This window comes from Acipenser ruthenus, chromosome 8 (genome assembly GCF_902713425.1).
Source record: "Acipenser ruthenus chromosome 8, fAciRut3.2 maternal haplotype, whole genome shotgun sequence".
NCBI classification, from domain to species: domain Eukaryota; kingdom Metazoa; phylum Chordata; class Actinopteri; order Acipenseriformes; family Acipenseridae; genus Acipenser; species Acipenser ruthenus.
The window spans coordinates 45,676,957-45,702,675 of NC_081196.1; the positions used below are offsets into that span (position 1 = coordinate 45,676,957).

Below are 25,719 nucleotides of genomic sequence, written 5' to 3' on the forward strand. Positions count from 1 at the left end.
ACATATTAACAATAAAGAGTATAATAAAAAATGTATGTTAGCCATTTGGTTATCAAAGTCACCAATAACCAAGTTAGTTTCTTTGATTATATGATGATAAATGAAATATCTAAATTATGTTCATATAGTTTTTATTTTAATTATGTGTTAAGTTGTCCTAAAATTCTAGTTGATGCAAAACTTTTGGCCATAGCTGTACATACAATAAACAAAAGCACACATGTGGACTGGAAATATAAAATTGAGGTCAACAGAATTCCATTGACATGTTGTTGAAAGCTGTAACACTGAAGCATGTATTTTAAAATCAATCAATATTTATTTTATATAGCGCCTTTCATAGTGGACCACCATCACAAAACGCTTTACAATATAGTGAGGTACAATGCATAATACATTAAATACAGTGAAATACAGGGCATGGTACATTAAATACAAACAGTAAAAAAACAATGCAAATACATTAAATACAGGCATAATACATTAAATACAAGGCTAGGATGTGAATTCTAAACATTGTGGATGCGTGTGTCATACATAAATGATACAGTGTACAGGTATTATCACCTATGCAGTCTTTTTATGTAAAGGACTGTAATTTAAAAAAAAGTGATCCAGATTGGTATTTTAGTTACATAATATTATAATACACTTTATAATCCAGGGCTCATAATGGAATGTGAAACAAGCAATGTGATTGGTCGAGCAAGGTTCCAGCTGTCCGTATATTGGATGGATATGGACAGTTGGAGCCTTGTCACATATTCAAAATCACCATGCTGCCTCACAGAATTTAAAGTATTGGTAGCCATCTTGCTTACAGTTACAGATGTACAGCTGTAACAAATTTTTTTTTTATTTCTTAGCTTACTACTGCAAAAAATCCCACAGTAGTAAGCAGACATGCCGATTTGGATGAAGAACAATGAAATTAACTGGAAGATAGCAAAACAGAAAAAATACCCCCAAAAAAATCGCTGTCTTTATGCTCACCTACCAACTTTGTCGCTTCAAATAATGTATTTTTAGCGGTTTGTAAATGCTAAAGAAAAACACAAAAAGACACTTGTGTACATTATCCACCCCTCTCTGACACAGACCTTGAACAAATTACTGAAATCCGAGAAATCGTTGAATTTAATTTTATTCCTCACGGTGTCCGAATACATTGAATATACAGACTTCTCGGGGGTTGAAGGCACGTCCTCCCATTGTAGCCATTTGGTGAAATACTCAGTTTAATAGAATAACTGTACATGTACAGTAAAACTTTAATTTCTTCAGAATACATTTCTTTGGAATATAAAGATTAGCACATTTTTTGTGCACCAGAGAGAGTTAACATGTGAGATCTGTGAACTGGTTCTCTTCTCCTCCAGTTTAGTTCATGTCATAAGCACACGTATTTTTTGATCACCAATGAAAACTCTACAATAAAGAAAATTAGGCAATTATCAGGACAGGGTATGAATTCTTTAAGCATATTTTGAAATTATTTGAAGAGTCATCATTCTCTAAAGTAATAGTATTTTAAATGGTTGGGCACGCTTGCACATTGTTTTTTTTTTTAAATATAATCGAAACACTCCCAAAACAATAACCTGAACACCTCTGTTAGCTCTATTAAGGAAAATACCTATGAACACGAGAATATGTTTAGAGGGAAGTTGATCTGTAGTCTACTGTATGTTTAAATTAGGAATGATTTTAACGTGGGGTCTTTTTGTAAATATCTAGACCCAGGGTGGCCAAAGTTGGTTCTTCAACTTCTGGTCTTTGTTCCATCCCTGTTCTAAATGGTTTAATTGAACTAATTAAATCTCTATCCATACCCTGAGGTAGTTAATTATACCATTTTATTGGTTAAACCTGGAGTGGAATGGTCCTCCAGGACTGTGATTGGACACCCCTGCGGTATACTTTATAAAACAGATCAATTCTAGAAACGCAGATAGATATCATTGATATTTTTAATAGTAAACTCATTGCTACAGTGAGCTGTTGTGAAACACATTTCAAAGCACTTACCTGAGAAGCAGGCCCACAATCAAAGAGCCAGTTATTGGCCCTACCCAGTAGACCCAGTGATAGTCCCAGTAGTTAGCAACCAAAGCCGATCCTAATGCTCTGGCTGGATTCATACACCCACCAGATACAGATCCTCTGAAAGCACACACACAAATAACCCCAAAACATTATTACATATGTTTGACCTTTTTAAAGTATTTTGTACATTGAGTAAAAATGGCAAACAAACCCTACATTAAACAGAAACAAAACAAAACAAAATTGAAACAACATTGGTGTAGCACCAGAGCAGATCGTGTAGATATAGGGGTCCCCATATATACTGCACCCACACGTGGTAAACTTGATGTATTAATATTGAATGAGATCCAGTCCAAATATAGTATAGTAAATATAAAAGGCAGTTGAAACTTACCCAGCAAGAATACCCACAGTAACCGACAGACCTATGCACAGCGGGGCTAGTGTGGTGGTGCTCTTCTTGTTTATTGTGCCCATGCAGACCGTCATCACCAAATATGCGGTCATGACCACCTCTGCCACGATGGCACTGCCAACCTGCTCATCTCGTTCAATAGACTTAAATGCTGCTCCTGTTGCGTTGAAAAACTTCACATCCGATGTTATGGCCTGTTTAAAAAGCAAAAAAAATAAATGCATGAAGGCATATCTGGTTGTGGCATTATTGTTGCACATTGCTAACGCTCCTGAGCTGCTCTTTGCACTTAAAATAATAATGGCAATAGGAGGCTGAACTATTCTTACTCTTTCAAGTTTTGTTCTGGATTTCAGGGATGCCTCATACTTATGTATAGCTGATTATCAGCACATTGCCTTTGGTCTTGATGAGAAGGGTTTTCACCTACCTTTGCTAAGGCAGCGCCAACCATTCCTCCACATAATTGAGCTGCCCAGTAAGGAATTAGCAGAAAGATGTTTAGCCCACCAATCAGAGCTGCACCCAGGGACACTGCAGGGTTCATGTGACCACCACTAGAAAAAAATCTTAGAATCACTTGATTTTCAAAGGAATATTTACTGGGGAACTTCAGGAACTCAGATTGGAATATCTGTGATTGCACCAGAGGAAAATCTCCAACTGGTGAAATTTAGCCAGAAAGTTTTCTCTCATGAAGAGTATTTTTTGTAAGTGCCTCTAGATTTTATTTATAAAGTGAAATCCATTTAGGAGATCCTGTACATACTTTATCTACCACAATCTTCTCATTTGGCACATCATCTCCTAACTTAGCCATCGATCACCAATTAAATAAAAACAATCTGGACAATAGTATACTTATATGACATTTGGCCTTATTTAGAAAAAAAGCACAATGACACATTTTCATAGAAGAATAACACCATTGTAAAACAGACCAGGGAGAGGAAAAGCTACCTGCATATTTCTGACCAAGAACCTACTATAAACTGATTGAAACAATTTGGGAGAAGACAGGGGGTTAGGGAGTTAGCTGTTTTTAAATGGTAAAACAGAGACTGACATGTGTGCCGCATCAAACACAATGAAGCATGAGGTGAATATAGATACCTTACTCTGGCAAAGATTGCTACTGCTATTCCCAATGCCAGCCCATGTGCTAGAGCAGGTTGAAGATGCCCAGTCCCCTCTGTATTCTCAGTCACTGATGCACATCCATTGAAGATGAAGAAGGCAGTACCCAGGAACTCTGCTATACAGGGCAACACATACTTCTCGTACACATCGGAATAGCTGCCATTCGCCGGCTTCTCCAGCTCTGGATCACTTACTGACAAGTTAGACATGGTGAACAGATCCTTTGACAGACTCTCTGGTCTACAAGAAAAATGCTGGAAAAAAAATATAACACTCCTTACAGATAAATGTATTTTACAATTTTATCAGCAACTTACTTAAAAAAGAATGTTCCGTACTATTAATTAGGTAATTGTATACCGTGGGAAAGTAAACAGTGTTTTGCATAGCAATTAATGGTATTACAATGGTACTTTGTTAGTAACACTTTAGATCTGTTAAATGTGGTTATAAACAAACAAATATAAAGATTGTATTAATTAAGGTAATAGCAGTTATAGGATATCATTAGACATGATAGCTCTCAATGATAATACACGTTTGAAATTATTTTTTGTTATAAAATGCAATAGTACTTAAGGAAACTAAAATACAATATTTGACAAAAATTTGCACTAGAAGTCTTTCTCAGTGTCTTCAATAACATGATATAAGAAAGTTATGATTTATATTATGACATATTTCATAAATATAACTACTTATAATGGATCCATAAAGTGTTACCAATTAATGAATGTTAGGGCTTTATTCTGAAACATTTGAATATCATTTTAATGGTACAATTCATTTCTACAGTCTTTACCAGTTTTATAAACAATGGGTTTAAGACTATTTTCAATGGAATCTCTTACTTCTTGGGGAAGTGGCAGGCTGGATTTCCGTCTTCTCCACAAAGACATCACCTGTAGATGATCTCCTTTGTAAACTACATTTACATCAAATTACAAAATATGTTTTTGCTAAAAGTTTTTTTTTTGTAAACACTATCATGAACATAGATGGTGTTGAAACAGAAGGGTACAAAACTGTTTCACAAACTGTGGATTTATTTAGAGGACAAGAAGTCCCATGTGGGTTCTGAAAGGGTCTATCCCTCATTAACATGAATATCCCTTTAATATAATTTACATGAATAACTATGCAATTACCTATGCATTCATGCATGATTTCTAAATAAATTATTATTGAAATAATATGAAACGTAACACCAATTAATGATATATCCCCCTTATTCATATTTCACATGTCTGTACATGATACTCTGTGTGTGTTTTTGTTGTTATCATGGAACTTAAAATGCATTTCTATGGCTTCAGATTATGATATATTCTGGGGGAAATGATGTATTCTATATTGAATAATAAACAAATAATAAAGAGACATAAGCATGAAAGTAAGTAAATGATTAATTTAAACATATATACATATACATACATAACCTATTGCTTACCGTTTCCTTTGAACCGTTGGAATCTCTTACAGACATTTAACTGTTGTTGGCTCCAGTATCTGATGATTTAACAATGCATTCAATAAATATACAACATTAACATTCTAGATTACTTTAGCCTTGCATCATATCTTATTCTGAGCCTTTCTAGTTTTATAGATAACCCTGAATACGAACATTTGAATTATATGTAATATAGTACAGCATTATTTTGTAGAACATTCTTCAATAAAACAAAAAACATGTAAATCTAAATGACCTGCACAGTTACTTGAATGAAAAGATTTAAGGAGCTTACCGGCATAAAGACAAATTGTTGCAGCAACTGTAGTTTTATTTGGTCTTTCAACAACTGGTGACTGCCTTTTATACCCTCAGTCTATCACATCTGAGTGTTACAGGAACGCATAAATAAAACTACCTGTTAACAAACCAGTGCTCTCACGCACCATTATAACTACCAATACCTTTTTACTGCCAGGGGCAAATTCACATCCTGTTTTGGGTCAGTACACTTTTGTAGTACACAGGACAATTATTTTTAATGTGCAATCAGTTAAACATATGAAACTAATCTTTCATTAAATCTTACTTTACAGTGTGTTGCTCTATTACTGTTTGGAAATGATACTTTGGTAAAGTTAAAACATGTTTTGTAAATTGGTTTCTTAGTTCGTGTTTTACTGTTTGTTTGTCTATGTATGCATGTTGCATAACGGCTGTAAATTCATATCAATGTCAATAGATTTTATTTCAGGAGTATACTTTCTAGATATACAGTGCTCACCCATTATAACGCTCCCCGTTATAGTGTGGAATTCATTCTAACACAGTAGGGTTGTGGCTCCCATTTGCTCCATAATGCCATCACAGTAACCCTTTTATACTCGTTATAAGGTGGAACACAAATAGCACGGTCTTGTAACTATGGCTCCCCACTATAGCATTGTAAAGGGTGAGCACTGTACTTTGTCATGCGTGCAGTTCTACAAACAACAATAAATGCCCACATATTCATAAGCAGAACATCTCAGGAATAAGAGGATATATGAATCGGTGGCCATTGTTATTGTATAGCATTTCATTGAAAAGATTATGAAGTACAATTTTAATTCTAAGTTCAAAATAACATTAAAGGTTAAATCAAGAACATTGAGTTTAATGTGCTGCCTAAAAACTCCCAGTCTTGATGAAGGGCAAATCAAATTTGGTTATTTGTTCCAGGTAACTGGAGCTTGAGAGTAAAATTATTTTTTTTACTAAATTGTGGTGCAGAGAGTTGTGTTGGTTTAAGGGGAAGGCATGTAAGGAGTGAGTGTAGTCCTAGGTTTTTTTAAATGAGGAATACCTTTTTGTCATGTTTAACTTTGTTTGTGAATAGGCATTAATATTGCATATAATATATACGCAGAGCCAAACCAGTGCATGTTTTACTAGAACATCAACCAAGGTTAGCATAAAATTGTAAAGAAAAAAAACAAAAACACTTCACACTGTATATAGATTTGGCCCCCGTTCCTATGCATAATCTCCCTTCTTTCTGCCAGTTATACTGTTTGCTCATTAGAACTTCACAGTTTAGACAGGCTTCTGTTTTTGTAGGCATTATATTGAAGGCTTTGGCCAGATTTCCACTTCAGTGCTTGTTTTATTAGAGCAATTCATTGAAGTTGTAGCTGCAGATTCCTTAAGGTTGGAAGTCTGATTGTAGATTCTCTGAAACGTATATAGGTTCTTAACTATATATACTGTAAACAGTGGCGGCTGGTAGCCAAAAAAATGGAGAGGCAGAAAAAAGCATATTATTATTATTATAATTATTATTTATTTATTTGGCAAACATCTTTATTACAGGTGTTACAGGGCAGTACTGTACAGGGCTACAATTCAAGATTGATATTTAAAACAGTATAGTTTACAGTAAGTGCTAATAATATTTCTAAAATACATTATGAACTAGGATGCAACTAGTTAAGATTACAACAAGTTATATCTACAATTACATATTAGTAGTGCAATAGTGCAAGGATAGTGCATCAGCTGAGGATCCAGTAACATGATGCTGAGGTCAGGCAAGTCCAGTGCATACAGGTAGATCAAGAGATCTACAAGTGCAGTCTAAACAGGTTTTACTCCAATTCGGCTGTTCAATGCATTTTCTCCACTAGCCAACAGAGAAAAGAAAACAGTAGCTCATCATAGTTTATTCTAATAAACGTAACCATTACACACTGCCAGTGTATGTTTTAAAATGCACTGTATACAACATGAATACAGCATTTAGATTTCAAGACCACGTCACTAACATACTTTGCATACAATATATTCTAAACAAAGTTGTTAAGGCAGGAGAAAGGCAGACAAAAAATCAAGCACATCCTATCGACGTAATTTGCTAAACTTGAATAAATGACCAACAAAATTATTATATACCGTACAGGCTAAAAGAGAGTAAACGAGTTTGCCTGTGCTGGGGAAAATAAACAAATGCTGCTGGGAATGTCTAAAATAATATTAATACGACTTCCAACAAATACTAACAGATGCTACAGGTATCACAACGCATTGGGCATATGGGTCTGCAGTGTCTTCTGGGAATAGTAGTTTATCCGGTAATACTCTTAATTCTAGGTAAGTACTGTATTAGTTTTTATAATTATCTTTATAATCCTTTGCCCCCAGGTTGTTTTGGATTTCGAACTGACCACCCGGACTGTCCTAATGAGTGTACAGGAACCATACAAACAGGTAAGTAATAATAATTATTTATTTATTACAGGAGATTATACAATTTAATACAACTTACTTTATAAAACAATTTGCAAAAGCCCCCCTTTCAAACCACCTTGCACGGTATTTCAATATAAAACCTATTCTAAAAACACCTAAAACTGTGTACCAAGCAAAACCACTAAAACCTTCCATAAAACATGGTTAGCTACTTGTGACTTCAGGGGGATATTACTAATACAATTATTCAACTCCACACAATATCTTACCACAACACAGTCCTGCAGGGCCAGCATCCTTTCAAGGTAAATGACTTTATTATAATGTGTTATTTAACTTGAATATAAACTGTAATGGTACTGATGGAACATGCAATATTTCGGAAACAGAATGATCTTGTGATAATTGGTCCCATGGGGAAAGAAGAAAATAACTAAAGTTGAAACATAACAGAATATGCTAAAATAAAACAAACAAACAAACAAACAAATGATTATATAAAGAAAAAAAAGTAATGTAGTTTATGTAAAAAAAATGTTATAAATTGTTATTCTCACTGTATCGGCTGATGGCAACTAGAGCCCTCTGTGTAGTCTTATGGTGTCAAGTGCAAGGCTACTTTTTTGATGATGGCAGCCAGTGTGGAAGCAGGTAATTTTCTTGAGGTCATAATCAGTCATTATCCAACATCCAGCACTGAGAGTACAGAGCTTTGATATATACTGATTTGAGTCTTTCTGTTGTATGGTCTTGATTTCCACACTGCTCTTAGCTTGATGAAAACTCTTCTTGCCTTTCTGAGTCTGACCTTGATTTCCGTGTTGGTTCCACCGTCACACCAGACAGTGCTTCAGAGGTAGGTGTAGGCTTGTGAGTTACCAAGTTCTTGCTGTCCGAGTTTGTCTGGATCTGGGCCTGTCACGTTGACGGTCATCACTTTTGTTTTCTGGTATTAATCCATTGCCCGGTTTGTTGTCTGATGGAAGGGAAATGTCATCTGCATAGTCTAGAGCTTCCAAACTAAATCAGCATGCCAGACAAGGATGTGTAATATCGGCCCTCCTATTCAACTTGGCAACACTGGCTGACTGGGTTCTCACCCTCACCATGGAAGAGCAGAAAATGGGCATCAGATGGATCCAGGTGAAAACCTGGACATACATACATACGTACATGCACATATTCAACATGTTCTCTATGTTATCTTTCTTAATTATAGGAGGTATTTTGTTTGACAAGTTATAACCATCAGGCCATAACAACTCTTGATAGACATTCTGAAGTGCCATGCACAATAGTGACCCCAGGTCTTACAATTTGTAAATGTGAAACAACAGCATTGATTTTGGAGACTGTTTATACACATGCCATTTGAGATATCGTTCACATTGACAATTACTCATGTGAGGAATAACCCTTGATTGTTGATGAGTCTATGGATGTGTTTATATACAGTCTGACACTGCAATCAGCATGCTGTGTTATTGACTGACTTGCTCTTATGAACCCCTTGGGAATGGAGGTTGTTTGTAGGTCTGAAGTGTCTGTAACTCCAAAAATTAGCTTACAGTGGTTTTAATAAATGTGTACACCTGCTATCTACAAGGATACAGCACAGTAATGCAATACTCATATTGTTATGGTTCTAAAGTCTTTAAAACAGAACTATAAATGGAAAAAGGCTAAATTGAAGTTACCACTGAAATCGTAACTGTAGCAAAAACACAAAACAAAATGCATTTGTGCAGCTTGCTCAGCCATTCAGCCTCCTTTGTTTAAAACTAAAATGTTCCCAGTAGAATCCCATACTTGCTTTGAAATCGGCCTCACCTTTCCTGAATACATTTGTTGATACAGTAATTTTGTCTTCTCCATGACCAGCACGCCGCTTATGTAGGAGTGCCTATCTGGTTCCATTGCACGCATGATTGAGTGAGTGCATACTTCCAGTTGAAAGTGGGGGTTCAGTAGACCGGTCAGTTCGTAAGTTTGGTGTTTGTAACTGGGGTTCTACTGAGCTATAGTATATATAATTGATAGAAAACAATGCACGGGGTAGGGTGTGATATGAGAATTTAATGCACACCTGAGGGGTTACCCAAGCATCCCACCCAGAGGGTGGGCATTACATTCTCATTTATCACACACTACCCCATGCAGTGTTTTTTATAATCTCTAGTGAGGATTGTTTTTTTTTCCTGCCAGAGTTCTAAAGTTCTGTGTTGCTTGTTGTGGGGGGGGGGCTTACTCTGCTTAGTTTATGCAGTGAGTTATTAGACACAGAGTGAACTGCATAAATAATTTTATTTAAAATAGTAACAACTTTGATAACTTGAACAACCTTTAAAATAAGGTTTGCATTATGTGAGACAGTACACAGTGCCAGTTCTGTTGTCTTTTTGCAGTCAGGTTTCCATGGCAATGTGTTTTGTTTTTTTGTTTTGTTTTTAGAGGAGGCTGAAAAAAAGGTTAGGGAGCATGTTAAAATTACGCCCTGTGAAATTTTTTATATACAACTATTTTGCCATTTTTATGTTTACTAGCTTGTTCCGAGGGTGTTTGTGTTTGCTAAAATTGTACCTTTTTGTGAGAAGTAGCCTATCTTCAGTCAGAATCAGAGTGTATTACAAACCATTTTCCTCTGTGGATGGAAGATTACAGTTTGGCCCAAAGATTGAATGCAGAGAGCCCGTTGCCAAGGTAGTTTTGATGTTGGAAACGTGGGTTTCTCTTGGACATACATGATTTTCATTGGACTTGGGTGGCTCTGAAGTGGTTTCTTTGTTAAGTACACACTATGTGGAGATGTGTTGCTGTTTGACAGTTTGACAGTTGGACAGCTCGCGCTGGGGTAGCCCTCTGTTGCTGGTATTAATGAGTGCGTGTTTGCCGTATATCAAATATCAACTGAATGAGCTCATTGAAAAAATTGCTCACCAGTTAATAAATATTTCTGATTGTTTATCAGTACAGGAAAGATTCGATGCAAGATTTAATTTTGCTTTTCTGAGTGTCATTTGTAGTACAGCTTCACTGATCTTGGGAAGGTTGTGTAATTGATTCATATATACTGTATATATGAATCAATTACACAACCTTCCCAAGATCAGTGAAGCTGTACTACAAATGGTTAGCAAAATTAAATCTTGCATCAAATCTTTCCTGCACTGATAAATCCTGGTCAGAAATCCTGGTCACCTTTAGTACCAGATTAATCAGCATCACAATAATTGGACTCATCTTGTTTTTATCATCAGTTGTGTATTATTATTATTATTATTATTTATTTCTTAGTAGACGCCCTTATCCAGGGCGACTTACAATCGTAAGCAAATACATTTCAAGTGTTACAATACAAGTAATACAAGAGCAAGAAATACAATAACTTTAGATACATTTGATGAATCAAATGTCAGTCAGGGTTTTTGACAATGAATTCAACAGCTACTATAAATGTTTATTTCACCAATTACATAATTGGCATTGGACAAGCTGCAGAACTATATTATTTAAATTAAACCAGAACATAGTGTAGCATAATATTTACAGTATTATTTACTTGGACTTTGATGCATACAGTTATGGCCAAAAGTTTTGCATCACCCTATAGAATTAACTTCCTAAAGTCGAATGAAACCTGCTGAATACTGTTTGTTAACATATTGACTTACATAAAGCATTGTAGTTTTCCATTTACTTAACAAAAAACTATAAAATTGTTGTGACATTTCGAAATCTAACATGAAGTACTGTACTACTATTATGGCTTCCGGTAGTCTTTTGCAATCTCATTTTGTAGTTTCTTTGATTACTTGATGTTAAATAAATGATACTGACACCCAGATATAAAAAAAAAAATGTTAGTAGCTCATTAAGAGTATCTGGTTCTACAATAGTAAATATATTATTTGATTTACATTTTGTAAGCGTCTTGAATATAGAAATAGTCAGCAATAACCTCGAATCAGATATTGATATTCTATCATGGCAGTTAGTAAATAATTCTGTTTATATTAAACATAGACAGAGAGTCATATTTCATTTTGAGTATCTCAAACTGGGATTTATTTTTCAAATCCGACAGGATTATATTGGATTTTGATCCCATACAGGGTTCACCACTGCAATGCTAAATTGTAAATGAAGGACATCTTCAGTGGTATATGTTCTTATATAAAGGTACAGTATTAAAGGTGACCTTGCAAGTTATTTGATAAATTCCTCCACACAGATGGAAACTTCCAGAAGACCACATGATCTATTGCAGTAACTTTCAAACCCTGCCTGAAACATACTTAATTCTACTGATAGAAAGTCTTTTGTTCTTTAAACAATTGCTAAAACAACCTTCCTAAACCAGTGTATCAATTGCCAAGTAGGCACGTTTTTAAGTTGAAATATCACATCATGGGTTTTTTTTTTGGGGGGGGGGGGGGGGGTTGTACTGCAACAAAAACTGAAGCAGATCCTTTAATTTCAGATTGTAAAATAGAACAAAAACAAATTCCCCTGTACATGACACAATACATACATGCTCTGTTCTACTTCTGTGCATTTATTGTATCACTCTCTGAAACTATCATAATGTAAAAAGAATGACATGTTATTCACGAGGTGCACAGTACCCTCCACTCATAGTATTCTATTTAGTATTCTATTGAGTTTCTGTTGGGAAAATATACAGGAGGTGCATAGAAGGGATGTAATACAAGGCTGTTGAGACATTTGTGTTATACACAGGCTGCACATTATATTCTAAATATTACGGTATTCTGATGTACAACCAACCTAACTACAGCTAGGATAACATTGATACAGTATAATTAGGGAATCTGATTTTCAGGTTTTACCCGATTTAACCCAATTTCTTCCCCCCGAATGCTTTTTTCTGCATTCGGGTTAAACCCGAATAGGCACATACTGCATATGAATAAACACATGCGCAGTTGTCTATGATTCAAATGCAACAGAGCAGAACTGTAAGCTGACTGACCTATTAAAAAAATGTGGCTTCTTAGTGTAATAATACATAATATATATATTAGATTTGTCAAAATTACAGCAATATTGCTTTAAGGTTTTTGCTTTTTTTGTACACTTTTCTTCCCAGTTATTTGTTTTATGAGTGTGTGTTTAAGCCAAGAGCATTTAGATGTAACAGTCGATCATCTCTCTTTGTAAAACAGCATGGAGTAAAGTTGTTTAGTTTCCCTGTATGTTCTGTGTGCAATTATACCAGCAACTCCACTACGAAATAAAACTTGATTGGAATAGAGAAATGCCCCAATTAACAGTATGTGTGTGTGAGAGAGAGAGAGAAAGGGAGAGAGAGAGGGGAGAGAGATAGATGTCATCAAAAGTTGGAACTGTTGACGACAACTTTGTTGTCACCACTTTGTGCTTAAGCATTTGTTTATTTCTTTCTAAATAAAACCAGATTTCTACCCAAATATTTATTCTTTCTTGATTATATATAAACAAATCCACCAGATTTCACCCAATTGTTTCATTAAATAATTCTACCCGATTTTTAAAAAAGCATTCACCTGAATTTGGAACAAAAATTCACCCGAAAATCAGATGCCCTAAGTATAATTATGTTACGATGACAGCCCTAATCATAACTCTTCTACTGCAACCTCCAAACTGAATATATGTAAAAACAGTCAGCTCATCTTAGCCAGACCATAAATATAAATGCTATGGTAAATTTGCACAGTATGACTTTTCTCTTGTTTTGTGTGCTTTTGCATGCTTTCACTGCAGTTGGCTATTATACTTTTGTCTTGCAAACCTTTATAGGCCTATGGGCTTGTTGGTGTAATATTATGAACTGTATGTGAAAGAGGCTATTAATATCTGTTGCAGGTGATCCAACGCTATGTATTATTCTGTCACTAGCAGTATGACTCCCCACTGTTCACTAAGCATTCATTGTCAAAATTAAAAACCATTTATGTTTCATGCTGCGATTTCTGACTACAAACACATGACAACCAAACACATTAAATAAACAAAACCTGATAAATTAAACATTTGGAAATAGCACGTTCCAAACAGTGTTTATTTAATTTTGAATACATTTTTTAAACACCTATTCTATAAATGCAGTTAGCTGGATGTTTTTCCGTGACAGGTGAAGATGCAAATACCAAAATGTATTTTAACTTATTTATTTACCATATTATTTGATGAGTAATAAAAAAGTATAGTGGCGATTATGGCCACTTCACTGTCTGTTTCAAGCTAAGCTACCTGTGAGTGGAAATGTTCTTGATTTGGGAGTAGAATATATTTGGTAAACATAAATTTTAAGGAGTAAATTGGAGAATATTTCCTCTTTACATTATAAAATCGCTTCAATGTAACATTGCCTGCTGAACACTCTGCAATATTTTAAAAAAGCAACATTATGCATGTCTACGATTGTGTGTCAAATTAATAAAGGTGCTGGCTTTCTGTTTCAGCTACAGGAGCCACAGTAGCTCAGACTTCAGTGCAGAAACATGGAAACAAGGAAGCAGTGTATTTGCCAAAATTATTATTGTTTTAATTTAAGAAGTGTCTTATATTGTATTGTTTTGTCTTCCTTAGAAAATAGGCTCAAATCAGTTGAGAGCTGTTTAGTATACATCAGAAACCGAGGCTGCAAATTGATGTGTAAGTTCTCTAATGCTTGCTGGTATTCTGTTGAGCATTTCCATAGCATTTTGATAGATCATTTGGAGCCCATTTACAGCAAGACAGGTATTCTTTATGTTTGGTTTAGGGGGGACACATTTCATGTCTCTATTTGCACTGTAATTACACAACCACATGTGCAAATGCAAAATATGTTACAAACATTTTATTTTTGTAATTAAACCTGTGCAGTGGTTCCATTTAACCATCTGTGTATGCACAGTGTTTTTACAGAGTAACGAAGTGTAATTAGAGATGAGTACCTGCAATACGGTGTGGGAATATCCACTGACAAAGGGGAGAGACACAAGAGGTTGCAGTTCTACGCTGCTGTCACGAAGGTACTAGCAATGGTAACCCAGTGCGGGGTTGCTTCAGCATAAACCATGTGGCTATACCAATAATGGTATAGCGCATGGGCGCAGATATACAAACACAAGCAAACAAAACAACTACTGAAATGTGTCTAAATCAGCCAAGCTCTGCTCCCACTCTAAAAGGAAGTCCCACTGAAAGAGCCTTCTCTCACACAATAAGCACTTATCAAAGAACTGAACATTTACCAAAACCAGCACAAAAAAGTGTGAAAAAAGAAGTGAAACATTCTAAATCGCAAGGCCAACCATTTCAGACATTACAAGTAAAGAAGTTTGCTGAGGCATTATTGTTTTTATTATACTGTCTGTGTACAGTAATAAAGTTTTTTTTTAACCGTTCAAATCGTTTTGTCAATACGGTAGAGAGTCAATTATCCAAACTAATTGGGACTGATACTAGTTTGCATAATCGATTTGTATGGATAATCGAACAGGTATTAATAACAATTACTGCACCTTTAATAATGTATATAATAAATTTAACATACACAAGTACTTGGTACACAAGTACCTACTGATTATATATATATATATATATATATATATATATATATATATATATATTATATTAAGCATACAAAATTACAAAGCTTTACAAATCATTAAATGAACGCAATTCAGTAAAACTTTAATACTTACATTTAATGTAATAAAATACTGTGATTAAATGTACCATATACCAAACTTTGAAAATCATCAAAGAATACAATTCAGTACAACTCTGACACATTACAGAACTTTAGGAATCATTGAACTTAAACAAATCAATAAATTGTTTCTATACTTTGATACATGCTGTTAAGGCATTGTAATACAGTGCAATTTAAATTCATAAAATAAAAGTTCTTAGCTGCTCAATAACATAGACAGGAACTCCGGCCCTTACTGACGAAATAGAAGAAAAATCAAGAACGAGGTGACTGTTTTAATTTGCTTAACTTCAGCAATTAAAAGCACACAATGCTGCATCTGTGGTTTTGGTGGTCTGAATAATTCTATAACTTTAATTTGCCTCTGTCTGCTGGTCCTGTTTTTGACAGCTAAATCTCATAGCCGTTTTAGCAGCAGGATCTGTGTGTGTAATACACCACACGTAATTCATCACGTGATTACAGGCGCGTACGGTTGATCAAAGATCGGATAATTGACTCTTAATAATTGATTATTAATTGATTATTTGTAATCCAGCACACTGTCAAATCCGGCACAATTGTCATGTATGTGCAGGGCCTCAGTCCTGCCACAGTACCAGTAAATGGATTTGTATGTGTTCATCTGTGGCTTCTATATAACTTCAGTTAGGTGCAATTCCTAATGATACCAATCATTAGATACCCTTGAAATATCTGAGAGCAGTTTATTGCTACTCCATTTAGTGTACATTATTTTCATGATATCAGTGTGCCGTAATTAAGGTAGAGTGTTTTACCACTTGCCCATATCTATATAAAGGGGATGCTAAAACACCATAAGCAGAATGCTCGATAGAAAATGATTCAGTACCGTCAGCCAATCAGCTTCCAGCTACAGTCCTCTGTCACTTTCCAAACAAACAAATAAGAGAATTGCCTTAGAAATGGTTTCTGAAATTCTATGATTTCAAATAAAAGTTTTTCATGGAAGAAAAATAAAAAGAAATAAAGTGGAATGTCATCCACATGAAAAAGATTGAAGTACTATATGGATTTTTTTTTTTTACTGAAAAGTAAGGCTTAAAAATGCTGTCTTCAAGCAGATTCATACTGTAATATGTGGATTTTGCAATGAGGTTGCATTCACAATGGACCTTTGACGCTGAAATCATACAAGTGGCCATTCTTTGCCAATCCATTTTACATCAATAAAGACTGAATGTGAATAGGAAGCATTGGAAGATTGTTTGCTTAAGTGTAGATGTTATGGCAACACCAAAACCACTTTGGGAAATTGGGTGATAGGCTTTAGGGGTTTGGGGTTTCTAAAAAATTAATATTGACTGTCTGTCTGCAATGCAAACCTGAACTGTTAATCATGGTATATTTACAGTCTTTAAGGGACTGGGGTTTTGGCCTTATTTTTGATGAGAATTTGACATAAGGACAATAGTCTGTGGATGGGGAAAACATTGAGATAAAAAAAATATATATTACCTTTCTAAATCTATTTTTTACTCTTGCAATGATTTTTGATGCAGCTGAGTGGAGTGCTCATTTGATGATATTATTCCAAACAGAAAATTTGGCAGCTGCAGAAAATATTGCTGAGGCATTCAGCCAGATCTGTGGAAGTAACGGTTTATTCAGCAAAGCAAAGCGCACCATCAGCCAAATACATGGAAGCAAATGTAACGGAACCAATGAAGCATTATGGCAGTCGCTGAGGGGCAGTTCTAGAGCGGATAGAACAGATTGGCTAAGAAGTGTGCGCTCAAGTCAATTCTGGGTGGGATTAACAAAAAGCATGCCACATTTTTCACTAATTGGTGTTCTTGGCTTCAGGACGGGCAGGAAGTTTGATCCCTTCTAGCTTCATTAGCTCATAAGGAAATCCTAAAAGCTACCCACATTTAATTACTTTGCTAATGCACAGTTCTTTCTGTAAAATTATTCAATGACACTGAAAGTGCTGTTGTTTCTTTTGACTTCCATTGACTATAACTAATCTAAGTAATTGTGGTAGATGTATACAGATTGAGATGTATATTACCATTGTGTAGCTCTGAGAAGCTGTTTGATTTTGGTTTCAACATACTTTCTTTGCATATATTACACTTATATTAACAGATAACATTCATGGGTTATTGGCAATCCTCATCCTCATTTGTGGAATAACTATAGTATATCGTGAATGTTTATTTTGTATTGTACCCTCTCTCTCGCTCTCTATATATGCACAGAAGAATACATAGAAATTTTCAATCAATGGTGTCAGTTGGATGACCTTTCAGACCATCACTTAGATAGACTAGAGTCCCATCACTTACATAGATTGCAAGTGCATCTGTCAGATGCCCGTTGCTTTGTCAGTCAACAGTAATGAAATGAGAAGCCACTGCACATACAAAACATGCATATATATATAAGCTCAAAGAGCCAGCTGCCAAACATTTCAATATGTTGTACATATCTTTCTCAAGAGGGCATGTGTTTGAATCAAAACATTGGAGGTATTTATAGGTTTTTGACAGCATGACAACTACTTGTTATTGTGTATATTCAAATCCATGATTTATTCTTTCATGATGTAATGGTGTTGTGACATCATTTTTACTTCTATCTTTACATCTGTATTCATTCTAATTAACATTATTTTATATAAACTTATATTTATATTATCATGCAATGCTGGCTCTGAGGATCACTTGAATTTCAAGGTGTGGTATGTGAAGCATAATCAACAAGTACAGAGGAACATCATCTGTAACCCAGGACTGGAAGACCCAAAAAGCTGTCTAACAAGGATGAGCAATACTTGAAGATAATATCCTTAAGGAATAGAAAGAAGACAAGTGTTGAATTGACAACAGAATTGGCAGAAGGCACAGGTGTCATTGTCCATCCATCAACAGTCCAAAGCACCTTTGACCATTGTTCCATAGTCCAATTTCTGTTTTCTTGTGCATATTTTAGCCTTTTAGTCTTGTTCCCCTTTCTTAACAGAGGTATTCTTATTGCAACACATCCTTTAAGTCCTGATTTCAAGAGTGACCTTTGTACTGTTGATTTGATGGACAACAACAACTGTGCCTTCTGCCAGTCAATTCAACGCTTGTCTTCTTTCTATTCCTTAAGGATATTATCGCATATATATATATATATATATATATATATATATATATATATATATATATATATATATATATATAGGGCTTCTGATTTTTGGTTTTAACCAATAAAACCCAATAAAACACCACCCGATACAAAAAAAATGAAATCAGTGGCTAGCCAATAAACACCGGAGAACACCGTGGGCAAAAAAACTGTGGGCATGGTTAATCAATTCACGTTGACTTTACCCTATTCCCATTAAAAAATAAAACCTACTACAAAAATAATAATAAATACATTTCCCAGTGCTGCTGGGCAATGTCCCACCTTCCTGACTTGTATCTATCATTGATTTGTTCTGAATACTTTAAACCTACCCCAAATACTGAGTGACAGGACATTCCTGTAAATTCTATTGGAGACTCTGCTTGCGAGATTTAAAATGAGATTACAATCAGGATGGAAGCTGGTTAGCAGGATTTAAAGCTGTATTTAGGGTTTAAAACAGAATTGTGGCGAAATGTACAAAAATGCCTACACACAAAAACCCCAGAAGAATGTGCCCGTGACCATAGGAATTTTGTTGTGGAAGACAGCAAAGGAAAGAAGGGACAACTTAAGTGTACAAGTACTGTCGAGTTACTACTATACATATTTTGACAGAAAAAAAGTAACCGAAAACACTAATTTCATACAGTATATCAAAAACGAAAGCCCCGAAAAAAACGATTTACATATACTCGAAAATAGCTCAAAATAAGCACAGAAAAATACATATTAATAAAAACCGAAACGCAGAAGCCCTATATATATATATATATATATATATATATATATATATATATATATATATATATATATATATATGGATCAAAGAAACAAATGCTTATCCACCCATCTGATTACTATAGATATACAGCTTGCTACAGGGTATGTGTAAAACAATTGCCAATGTATCCATCAATGGACTGTGTGTAGGTCAATCAGCTGGAAAGGCTGTCAGTGTGCTAGATGACCAGATGCTAAATCAGCTGGAAAGACCAATATTACACTATGTTGTGTGACTGCATCCTTAAACATTGCCCCACAGCATCAGCCGCTGAACGGGTACCATTGCATTGCTGTAGTATAATGAAAACACCACATTGCTGCCTGCTGTTTAGATTTTGATGAGACTCTCTGATTTTCCAGCAGCATGCAGCTTGAAACTCTGCAAATAATGAATGCATTTTTTATCTGAATAGGATTTTGATATTGTGAGGGAGAGGGTCCAGCTGGCTGTGTGGATATTTATTACAAAGGAAGAGGGCGTTCTTAATATATATGAAACCAATAGCCTTTTCTCAGGGTCAGGTGGTTCACTCATTTCTGAGAAGGGGGGCTCCTCGTATTCAAGACCATGGCTATTTTAGAATATAGATGTTTGTTTGTTTGTTTGTTTATATCCTTTGTATCTTTTTTTTTTTTTAAAGCATGCTGAAACTATGCCTTATATTTTAACATTTAATATCAGGAAAAGTCTGTTTTGGAGGATTCAAATAAAGTTTTGTAAGTATAAATCAAAAGTGTGCAACAAAACCCATTCTATACTGATGTTAAAGAAACCAACACAGCTCTAGAATGTCATGGATATAAATATGGATTTAATACATTCTTTAAATAAAGCTTTGTGTATAGGGCCTTCTATCCTGTCTATCTGACATGTCCTCGACAATGTACACTTCAAACATTGAATACCAAGGACTTATTTCAGCCTCCCATTTCTGATTATTTTTACAAACCTCTATCAGGATTCTCACTCTCTCTCTAGTCTGAAATACTGTATCAGACCACATTGTTTTATATGATGCACGTGTGTCTGTTACTGATACTGCTGACCCCTGCTTCTGAGATGAGGTGATGTGAGCATTTTATTTAGAACAAATAGGACATAAATAGGGACTGTGATGAATGGCCTGAAGAACATGATGTGCCATATGATAAACTGATAAACTTGTAAAGCCTATAGAAGCTAGAGCTGTAAAATGTGGAGAAGTAAATATTTATCATATAACAGGACATGGTGGTGGGTGTCCAACAGAAAGTCTGGAACTTTAAAAAAAAAAAATTGAGAAAAAAACACGAAAACTTATGGTTAACTTTTCAAATGTGTTCACACAGGGCTGGTCACACTCTAGTAGCCATCAAGGTCAAAATGAAAGTAAACACAGAGACTTATTCATTTAAATATTCTTCTGAGATAAAGGTCACAGACTTGTGGTTTTATTATATAGTATTTCATGCACAACGACGCAAGTTGGAAAAATACTGAGAAAACAAAAGTACGTACTGTATGTCACCTCACCTCTGCAATGTACGCACTGGCTACAAACCTAATGCCAGGAGGTAAGAGTTAAGCTTGACTGGCCTCGTTCTTGCGTCACCTGGTGTCCGACCAATAGGGTTGTTGCACGACCCCAGACAACCCCAGATGATTTCCCTCCCTAGTCAACGGAAGCACATAAGATAGCAGAACGACCCATGGGTTCCATGTATATTTTGTGATAAAGGTCACAGTCCCATATTTTTATTATGTTTCGCATACAACCACACAAGGTATGTTATCGAGTTAAAATGAAAATACGGTTATATTATAACAGTGGTTAGAAACCTTATCCAGCAGTCTGGAGGCTCCGTTGATCTGCACCAACTCACAACAGAGGAATCTTTTACAGTAGATTGAATGTGTAGCTTAAAAAAACTAAATGGAAGAGAAACACAACAACATTGAGAATGACTTGTGCAGGTGCAGAGCACATTTACAACCAGTTTTTATTGCTGCAGACTCTCTTAGCCTACAGCAGGGGCAGTCCAGAGCCTAGATTAAAAAAGGGCAACTTGAGCAACCATATCTAAGGAGTCTAAGGAATCCTTTCCTCAGCACTGACCCATTAACCCTCGCATCGCTGCACACATGCAAAGCCACCTTTCATTACACGGTTTTGCTTCTAGTTCCTGTCACAAACCATTTGTATAACAATTTACTCGAATCGCAAGTTCATCCACAGCCACACAGACAGTATTAATATGAAAAAGAAAACACTGTAAAGACTAAAACCATACAAACAGTTTAATTCTGTTCATATATGCAGTAATAAAAGCAGCTAGCTAATAGAAATGGCTGTAATAAATACATATTAGCCTTAAACACAGATGGTCAGTAAAGCCTGTATTATTATTATTATTATTATTATTATTATTATTATTATTATTATTATTATTATTATTATTATTATTGTATTTTATTTATTTATTTATTTATTTTGCAAAGATGCAACCTTTCCATTGACAGTCTCATTTATATTTCGGTGATCTCAATTATTCTGGCGGATTCAAAGAAAATTGTTTATCACAAGGTCTTTAATGTGTTTCTTTAGGTCAAATCAGTTTTGGGTGGACAGCCTGATGGATTTCTATGTAAAGGCAAAACTTGGAGGATGAGACTGCCCAAACACTTTGCATTTTTCAGAAGGTTTTTGTGATGTTATTGTGATGACAGATGAAACGTCAAGACATTCAGTGCATTCATCGATGACATTTTATCAAAATACCACCTTTAGAAGGGTTACTTAACAGTTAAATCTCTGACAACAACCCAGATGCAGAGCTCTATTGGAAACTGTATTCAGCTTTGGTTCCTTTGAGCAATGCTGACCTTCAGATGCATCAAATGCGTCTTCAGTCTCAAAACCCAAACGAAAGCTGTTGTGACACTATGATGAGGTGCTGACTTAAAGAAGGTAAAATAAATCTATAAAACTTGTTCTTTATACATTATTATCTGCTGTTTGGTGTCATATTTCAGTTTAGAAGAACAGGGAAACGATATGCGAAGCTTATATTTACATCCTGAAAGTTACATTTTGTACTTGTAGATAAACCTACAAAATGTGGCGATGTAGAGAGGAAGTAAGCTAGTGAAGTAGTTCCTGAAGGTCAAAATATCCCGCAAAGGTGCTTTGGTGTAATTCATAAAGCTATGTTATTATTTCTTAGCAAAGGGAGTTAAGAATCATAATAACATGAGTGAGTTTCTTCTTCAGAAGCTGTTAAGTGGTCTGATTGCCTCTGATTCAACTCACTGCCCATTGTGAATAGTCATTGTCTGTATCTGAAGGTGTCATTACTTCATTAGTCTTGGTACTGGGTAAGAAGTTGGGTGTGGATGTTTTTTTTTTTTTAATCTTGGATACTGTTGAGCAAACTGAAATAGCGTGTTAGTGATTTATTGGGATTCTGTCACTATCACAATGAACAAGGGTTATACAAACAGCTGGTTCATCGTGAGTCTGAATAGAGAGCTACAAAAAGAGCAGTCCATTCAGGTCCACAGGGGGTTGCATAATAAGGGAAGGATCATTTAAATAATTCTGTCTCTGGCCCCTCAGATCCATAATGCTTTTTTATTTGTTTTGGAGGTAATTCTAAATTCTGGAAACCTCATTTGTTGAGGCAGATGTAAAATTAGAATCACGAAATGAGCCAGTGGATGTGGAATAAATGCTAAATTAGCTGTCCTTAATGGATATATTACCACCGGCATTGCCATAAAGTAGATTAGCGAGTCTGACAAAATGATTATGACAAGTATTATCTGTATCTGATATAACAATAGACATATTATTAAGCTAATCTAAATTCCCATTGTTACCAAGTAAACTGTGCATATATATTTTATAGTCTTGTTGCCAATAACTGGTAGCAGCAGATGGGTCAGTCCATGAAAACATAACATTTGTTACATTGGCAAGTGCAATACTTTTTGATGATACAACTTTCTGTAAGGACAGACCCATCACCACAAAAATACTGGATAATTTTAATAGGCTGATATCATTTTCATTCCATTCTGGGGAATCAGAATGTATTCAAAAAGAGCCAGCAACTAGGATTTTACTGGAAATAATATACAAATGCAACAAAAACAGAACTCAGAACCACACAGAATGGTTGTTAACATCATTAAAGCATCCATAACTTCAAAAGGTTAAATCTGTGAAAAACCACGTCAGGTCAAACACACAGGAGAGTTCCCAGTATTGGTTTGTTTGCCCCTTGGATCGAAACCTCTTTCATGTTAGAATGGCCGACACAACTTTCTTGTTTTAGAGTTTCACAGAGAAATACAAACTGTTGAAAGTATTCTTCCACTCCAGTTCTGTTATTTAAAAAAAAAAAAAGAAAAGACATGATAATAGAGTTTTAAAAAGCCAATTAATTATATGCCGCCTCCAGAAAAAACACAGAACTTTAGATTCAACGGATTAAAATCTTTGGTCCAAAATTTGTTAAATGGTACAACATATTTTCTTACGCTAGAGATCCATTTAAATGTGTGAGCTGCTTACCTATTAACATAAAGTCCTTTACTGGACTTGTTATTATTATTATTATTATTATTATTATTATTATTATTATGTATTTCTTAGCCGATGCCCTTATCCAGAGCAACTTACAATTGTTACAAGATATCACTTTATTTTTACATACAATTACCCATTTATACAGTTGGGTTTTTACTGGAGCAATCTAGGTAAAGTACCTTGCTCAAGGGTACAGCAGCAGTGTCCCCCACACTGCTGCCCTGTGTAAAGTATATATCTTTCTATCTAGCATTCATTATTTATGAAAGAGCTTTCTCTGCAATTTCAGTAGTTTGTTAATATTCATGTGTAAAGAAAAATTATGTGAAATACACACATTGTTCTTTCAAGCTTAAAGGGTACAAACCACACGTATTTAAGGTTTTCTCACTAGCAGAGAGGTTGATCTTCCTAAGGGACCTTTTGCAATGATTTAAACAGCAGAAGTATTTTAGTATTTTGTTTGTAAATAATCAAATAAATGGTTATTTGATGTACTTTCTATAAAAAGTATATATATAACCAGTCTGTTAAGAAAAAAAGTATCACAAGTGATACATTCTGTCTATCTACAGAACACTATAAAGTACTATAGTTTCTGCATTTCCCAACTTCGACAGCACCATAATTAACATTTTGCAGAAAATAAATCTTGTGATAATGTTGGGCAGTTTTGCTTTAATTCTGCAATAAAATACAAAGAAGAAAGATTTTACGTTGATGTTAAAACAACCTGTGACGATACCCTTGTAAACTTACCCTTAGAGCAAAATAAATATGTAAAGTAGTGGAAAAACAAGCTGAAACTTTCAAGTGTTTAACAACCCAACTCCTTGCTAAACAGGAAGCTAGTTCTGAATACCTTGGAGCCATTTGGAACTAAAGCACAAGTAGTTAAAGGAATATAGTTCACATTGAAAAAGCAATGAAACAAGACTGTTGACATTTATAAAGAATGATATGATTTAGCTAGTTAGAAAATACAGTGGAGTTTATAGGGTAATCTTATTATAACACAAGAACTCTAGTGTTTCAAAGACAAGCAATGGGCTGAGTACAATGAACTGATTGGTTTTGTCACTTGATGAGAATATTTATTCTGTTTGTGTCTGTCTGGACGTTTGACTTAAATAAGTTGGGTAAAAATGATTGTTATGAGAGTATAAACTATATCTAATCAACCTCACCATATACAGCTCGTCGAGTAGGATTTCAGCATTGTTTAGCATTGCAACAACAGGCACGGATACACACCTGTCCTGAGATAGTACGTTTGCAGTTAGCCCTTTTGCACTTTGTCTTTTAACCACATGCCACAAGCCCTATAATGCTTTAGGGACTGATGGTATTCAGGCTAGTGGTACCCCCTGACCAGCCTCTAGAGGATGATGGGGAGCTGTGGCACATTTGTCGCTAATAATCTAAGTAAAATGTGTTATTTACTTGCCATTTTAGATCTATTGGTACCAGTACTTGTACAGGACGGGCAGAAAGGGGTGAAAAAGAAACTGTGAAAGAGAAACTTTGTTATTTGGAGGCAGTGTTTGTTTTTTACTCAGGGGAATTCGGTTCAAATCCTTCATGGATGCAGGGGACAAAAAGTCATTTCTATTTGACAGCTGTTCAGGGCCTCAGTGCAATAAGCGCTGGCTTCTTTTCCTGCCCGTATCTGTGCAGAAGGCAGCCCGCGAGCAGAGCTGTTAATTCATTTGTCTCTGCTCAGAGAGGG

General features: G+C 35.2%; 1 protein-coding gene across 1 annotated transcript; it reads right to left on the reverse strand.

Annotated features, from left to right (window-relative positions):
* Positions 1-381: 381 nt before the first annotated feature.
* Positions 382-9,710, reverse strand: LOC117406530 (aquaporin-8-like). The gene is made up of 8 exons (XM_034010604.3): positions 9,615-9,710; positions 8,885-8,935; positions 8,578-8,699; positions 3,578-3,844; positions 2,895-3,021; positions 2,444-2,658; positions 2,029-2,163; positions 382-1,428 (listed from the first exon to the last, which is right to left on the reverse strand). The coding sequence occupies exons 1-8, from the start codon at positions 9,708-9,710 to the stop codon at positions 1,386-1,388; spliced, it is 1,056 nt and encodes a 351-aa protein (XP_033866495.2). The 3' UTR covers positions 382-1,385.
* Positions 9,711-25,719: the final 16,009 nt, after the last annotated feature.

What these genes read in the sequence shown, in the direction of transcription:
- LOC117406530 (XM_034010604.3), bottom strand. Translation starts at nt 9,710, where the DNA reads ATGCGTGCAATGGAACCAGATAGGCACTCCTACATAAGCGGCGTGCTG. An exon ending in GCAATCTTTGCCAGAGTAAG is followed by an intron (nt 3,022 to 3,577) that starts GTATCTATATTC and finishes ATTTTTTTCTAG; the next exon opens with TGGTGGTCACATGAACCCTG. An exon ending in ACTGTGGGTATTCTTGCTGG is followed by an intron (nt 2,164 to 2,443) that starts GTAAGTTTCAAC and finishes GTGTGCTTTCAG; the next exon opens with AGGATCTGTATCTGGTGGGT.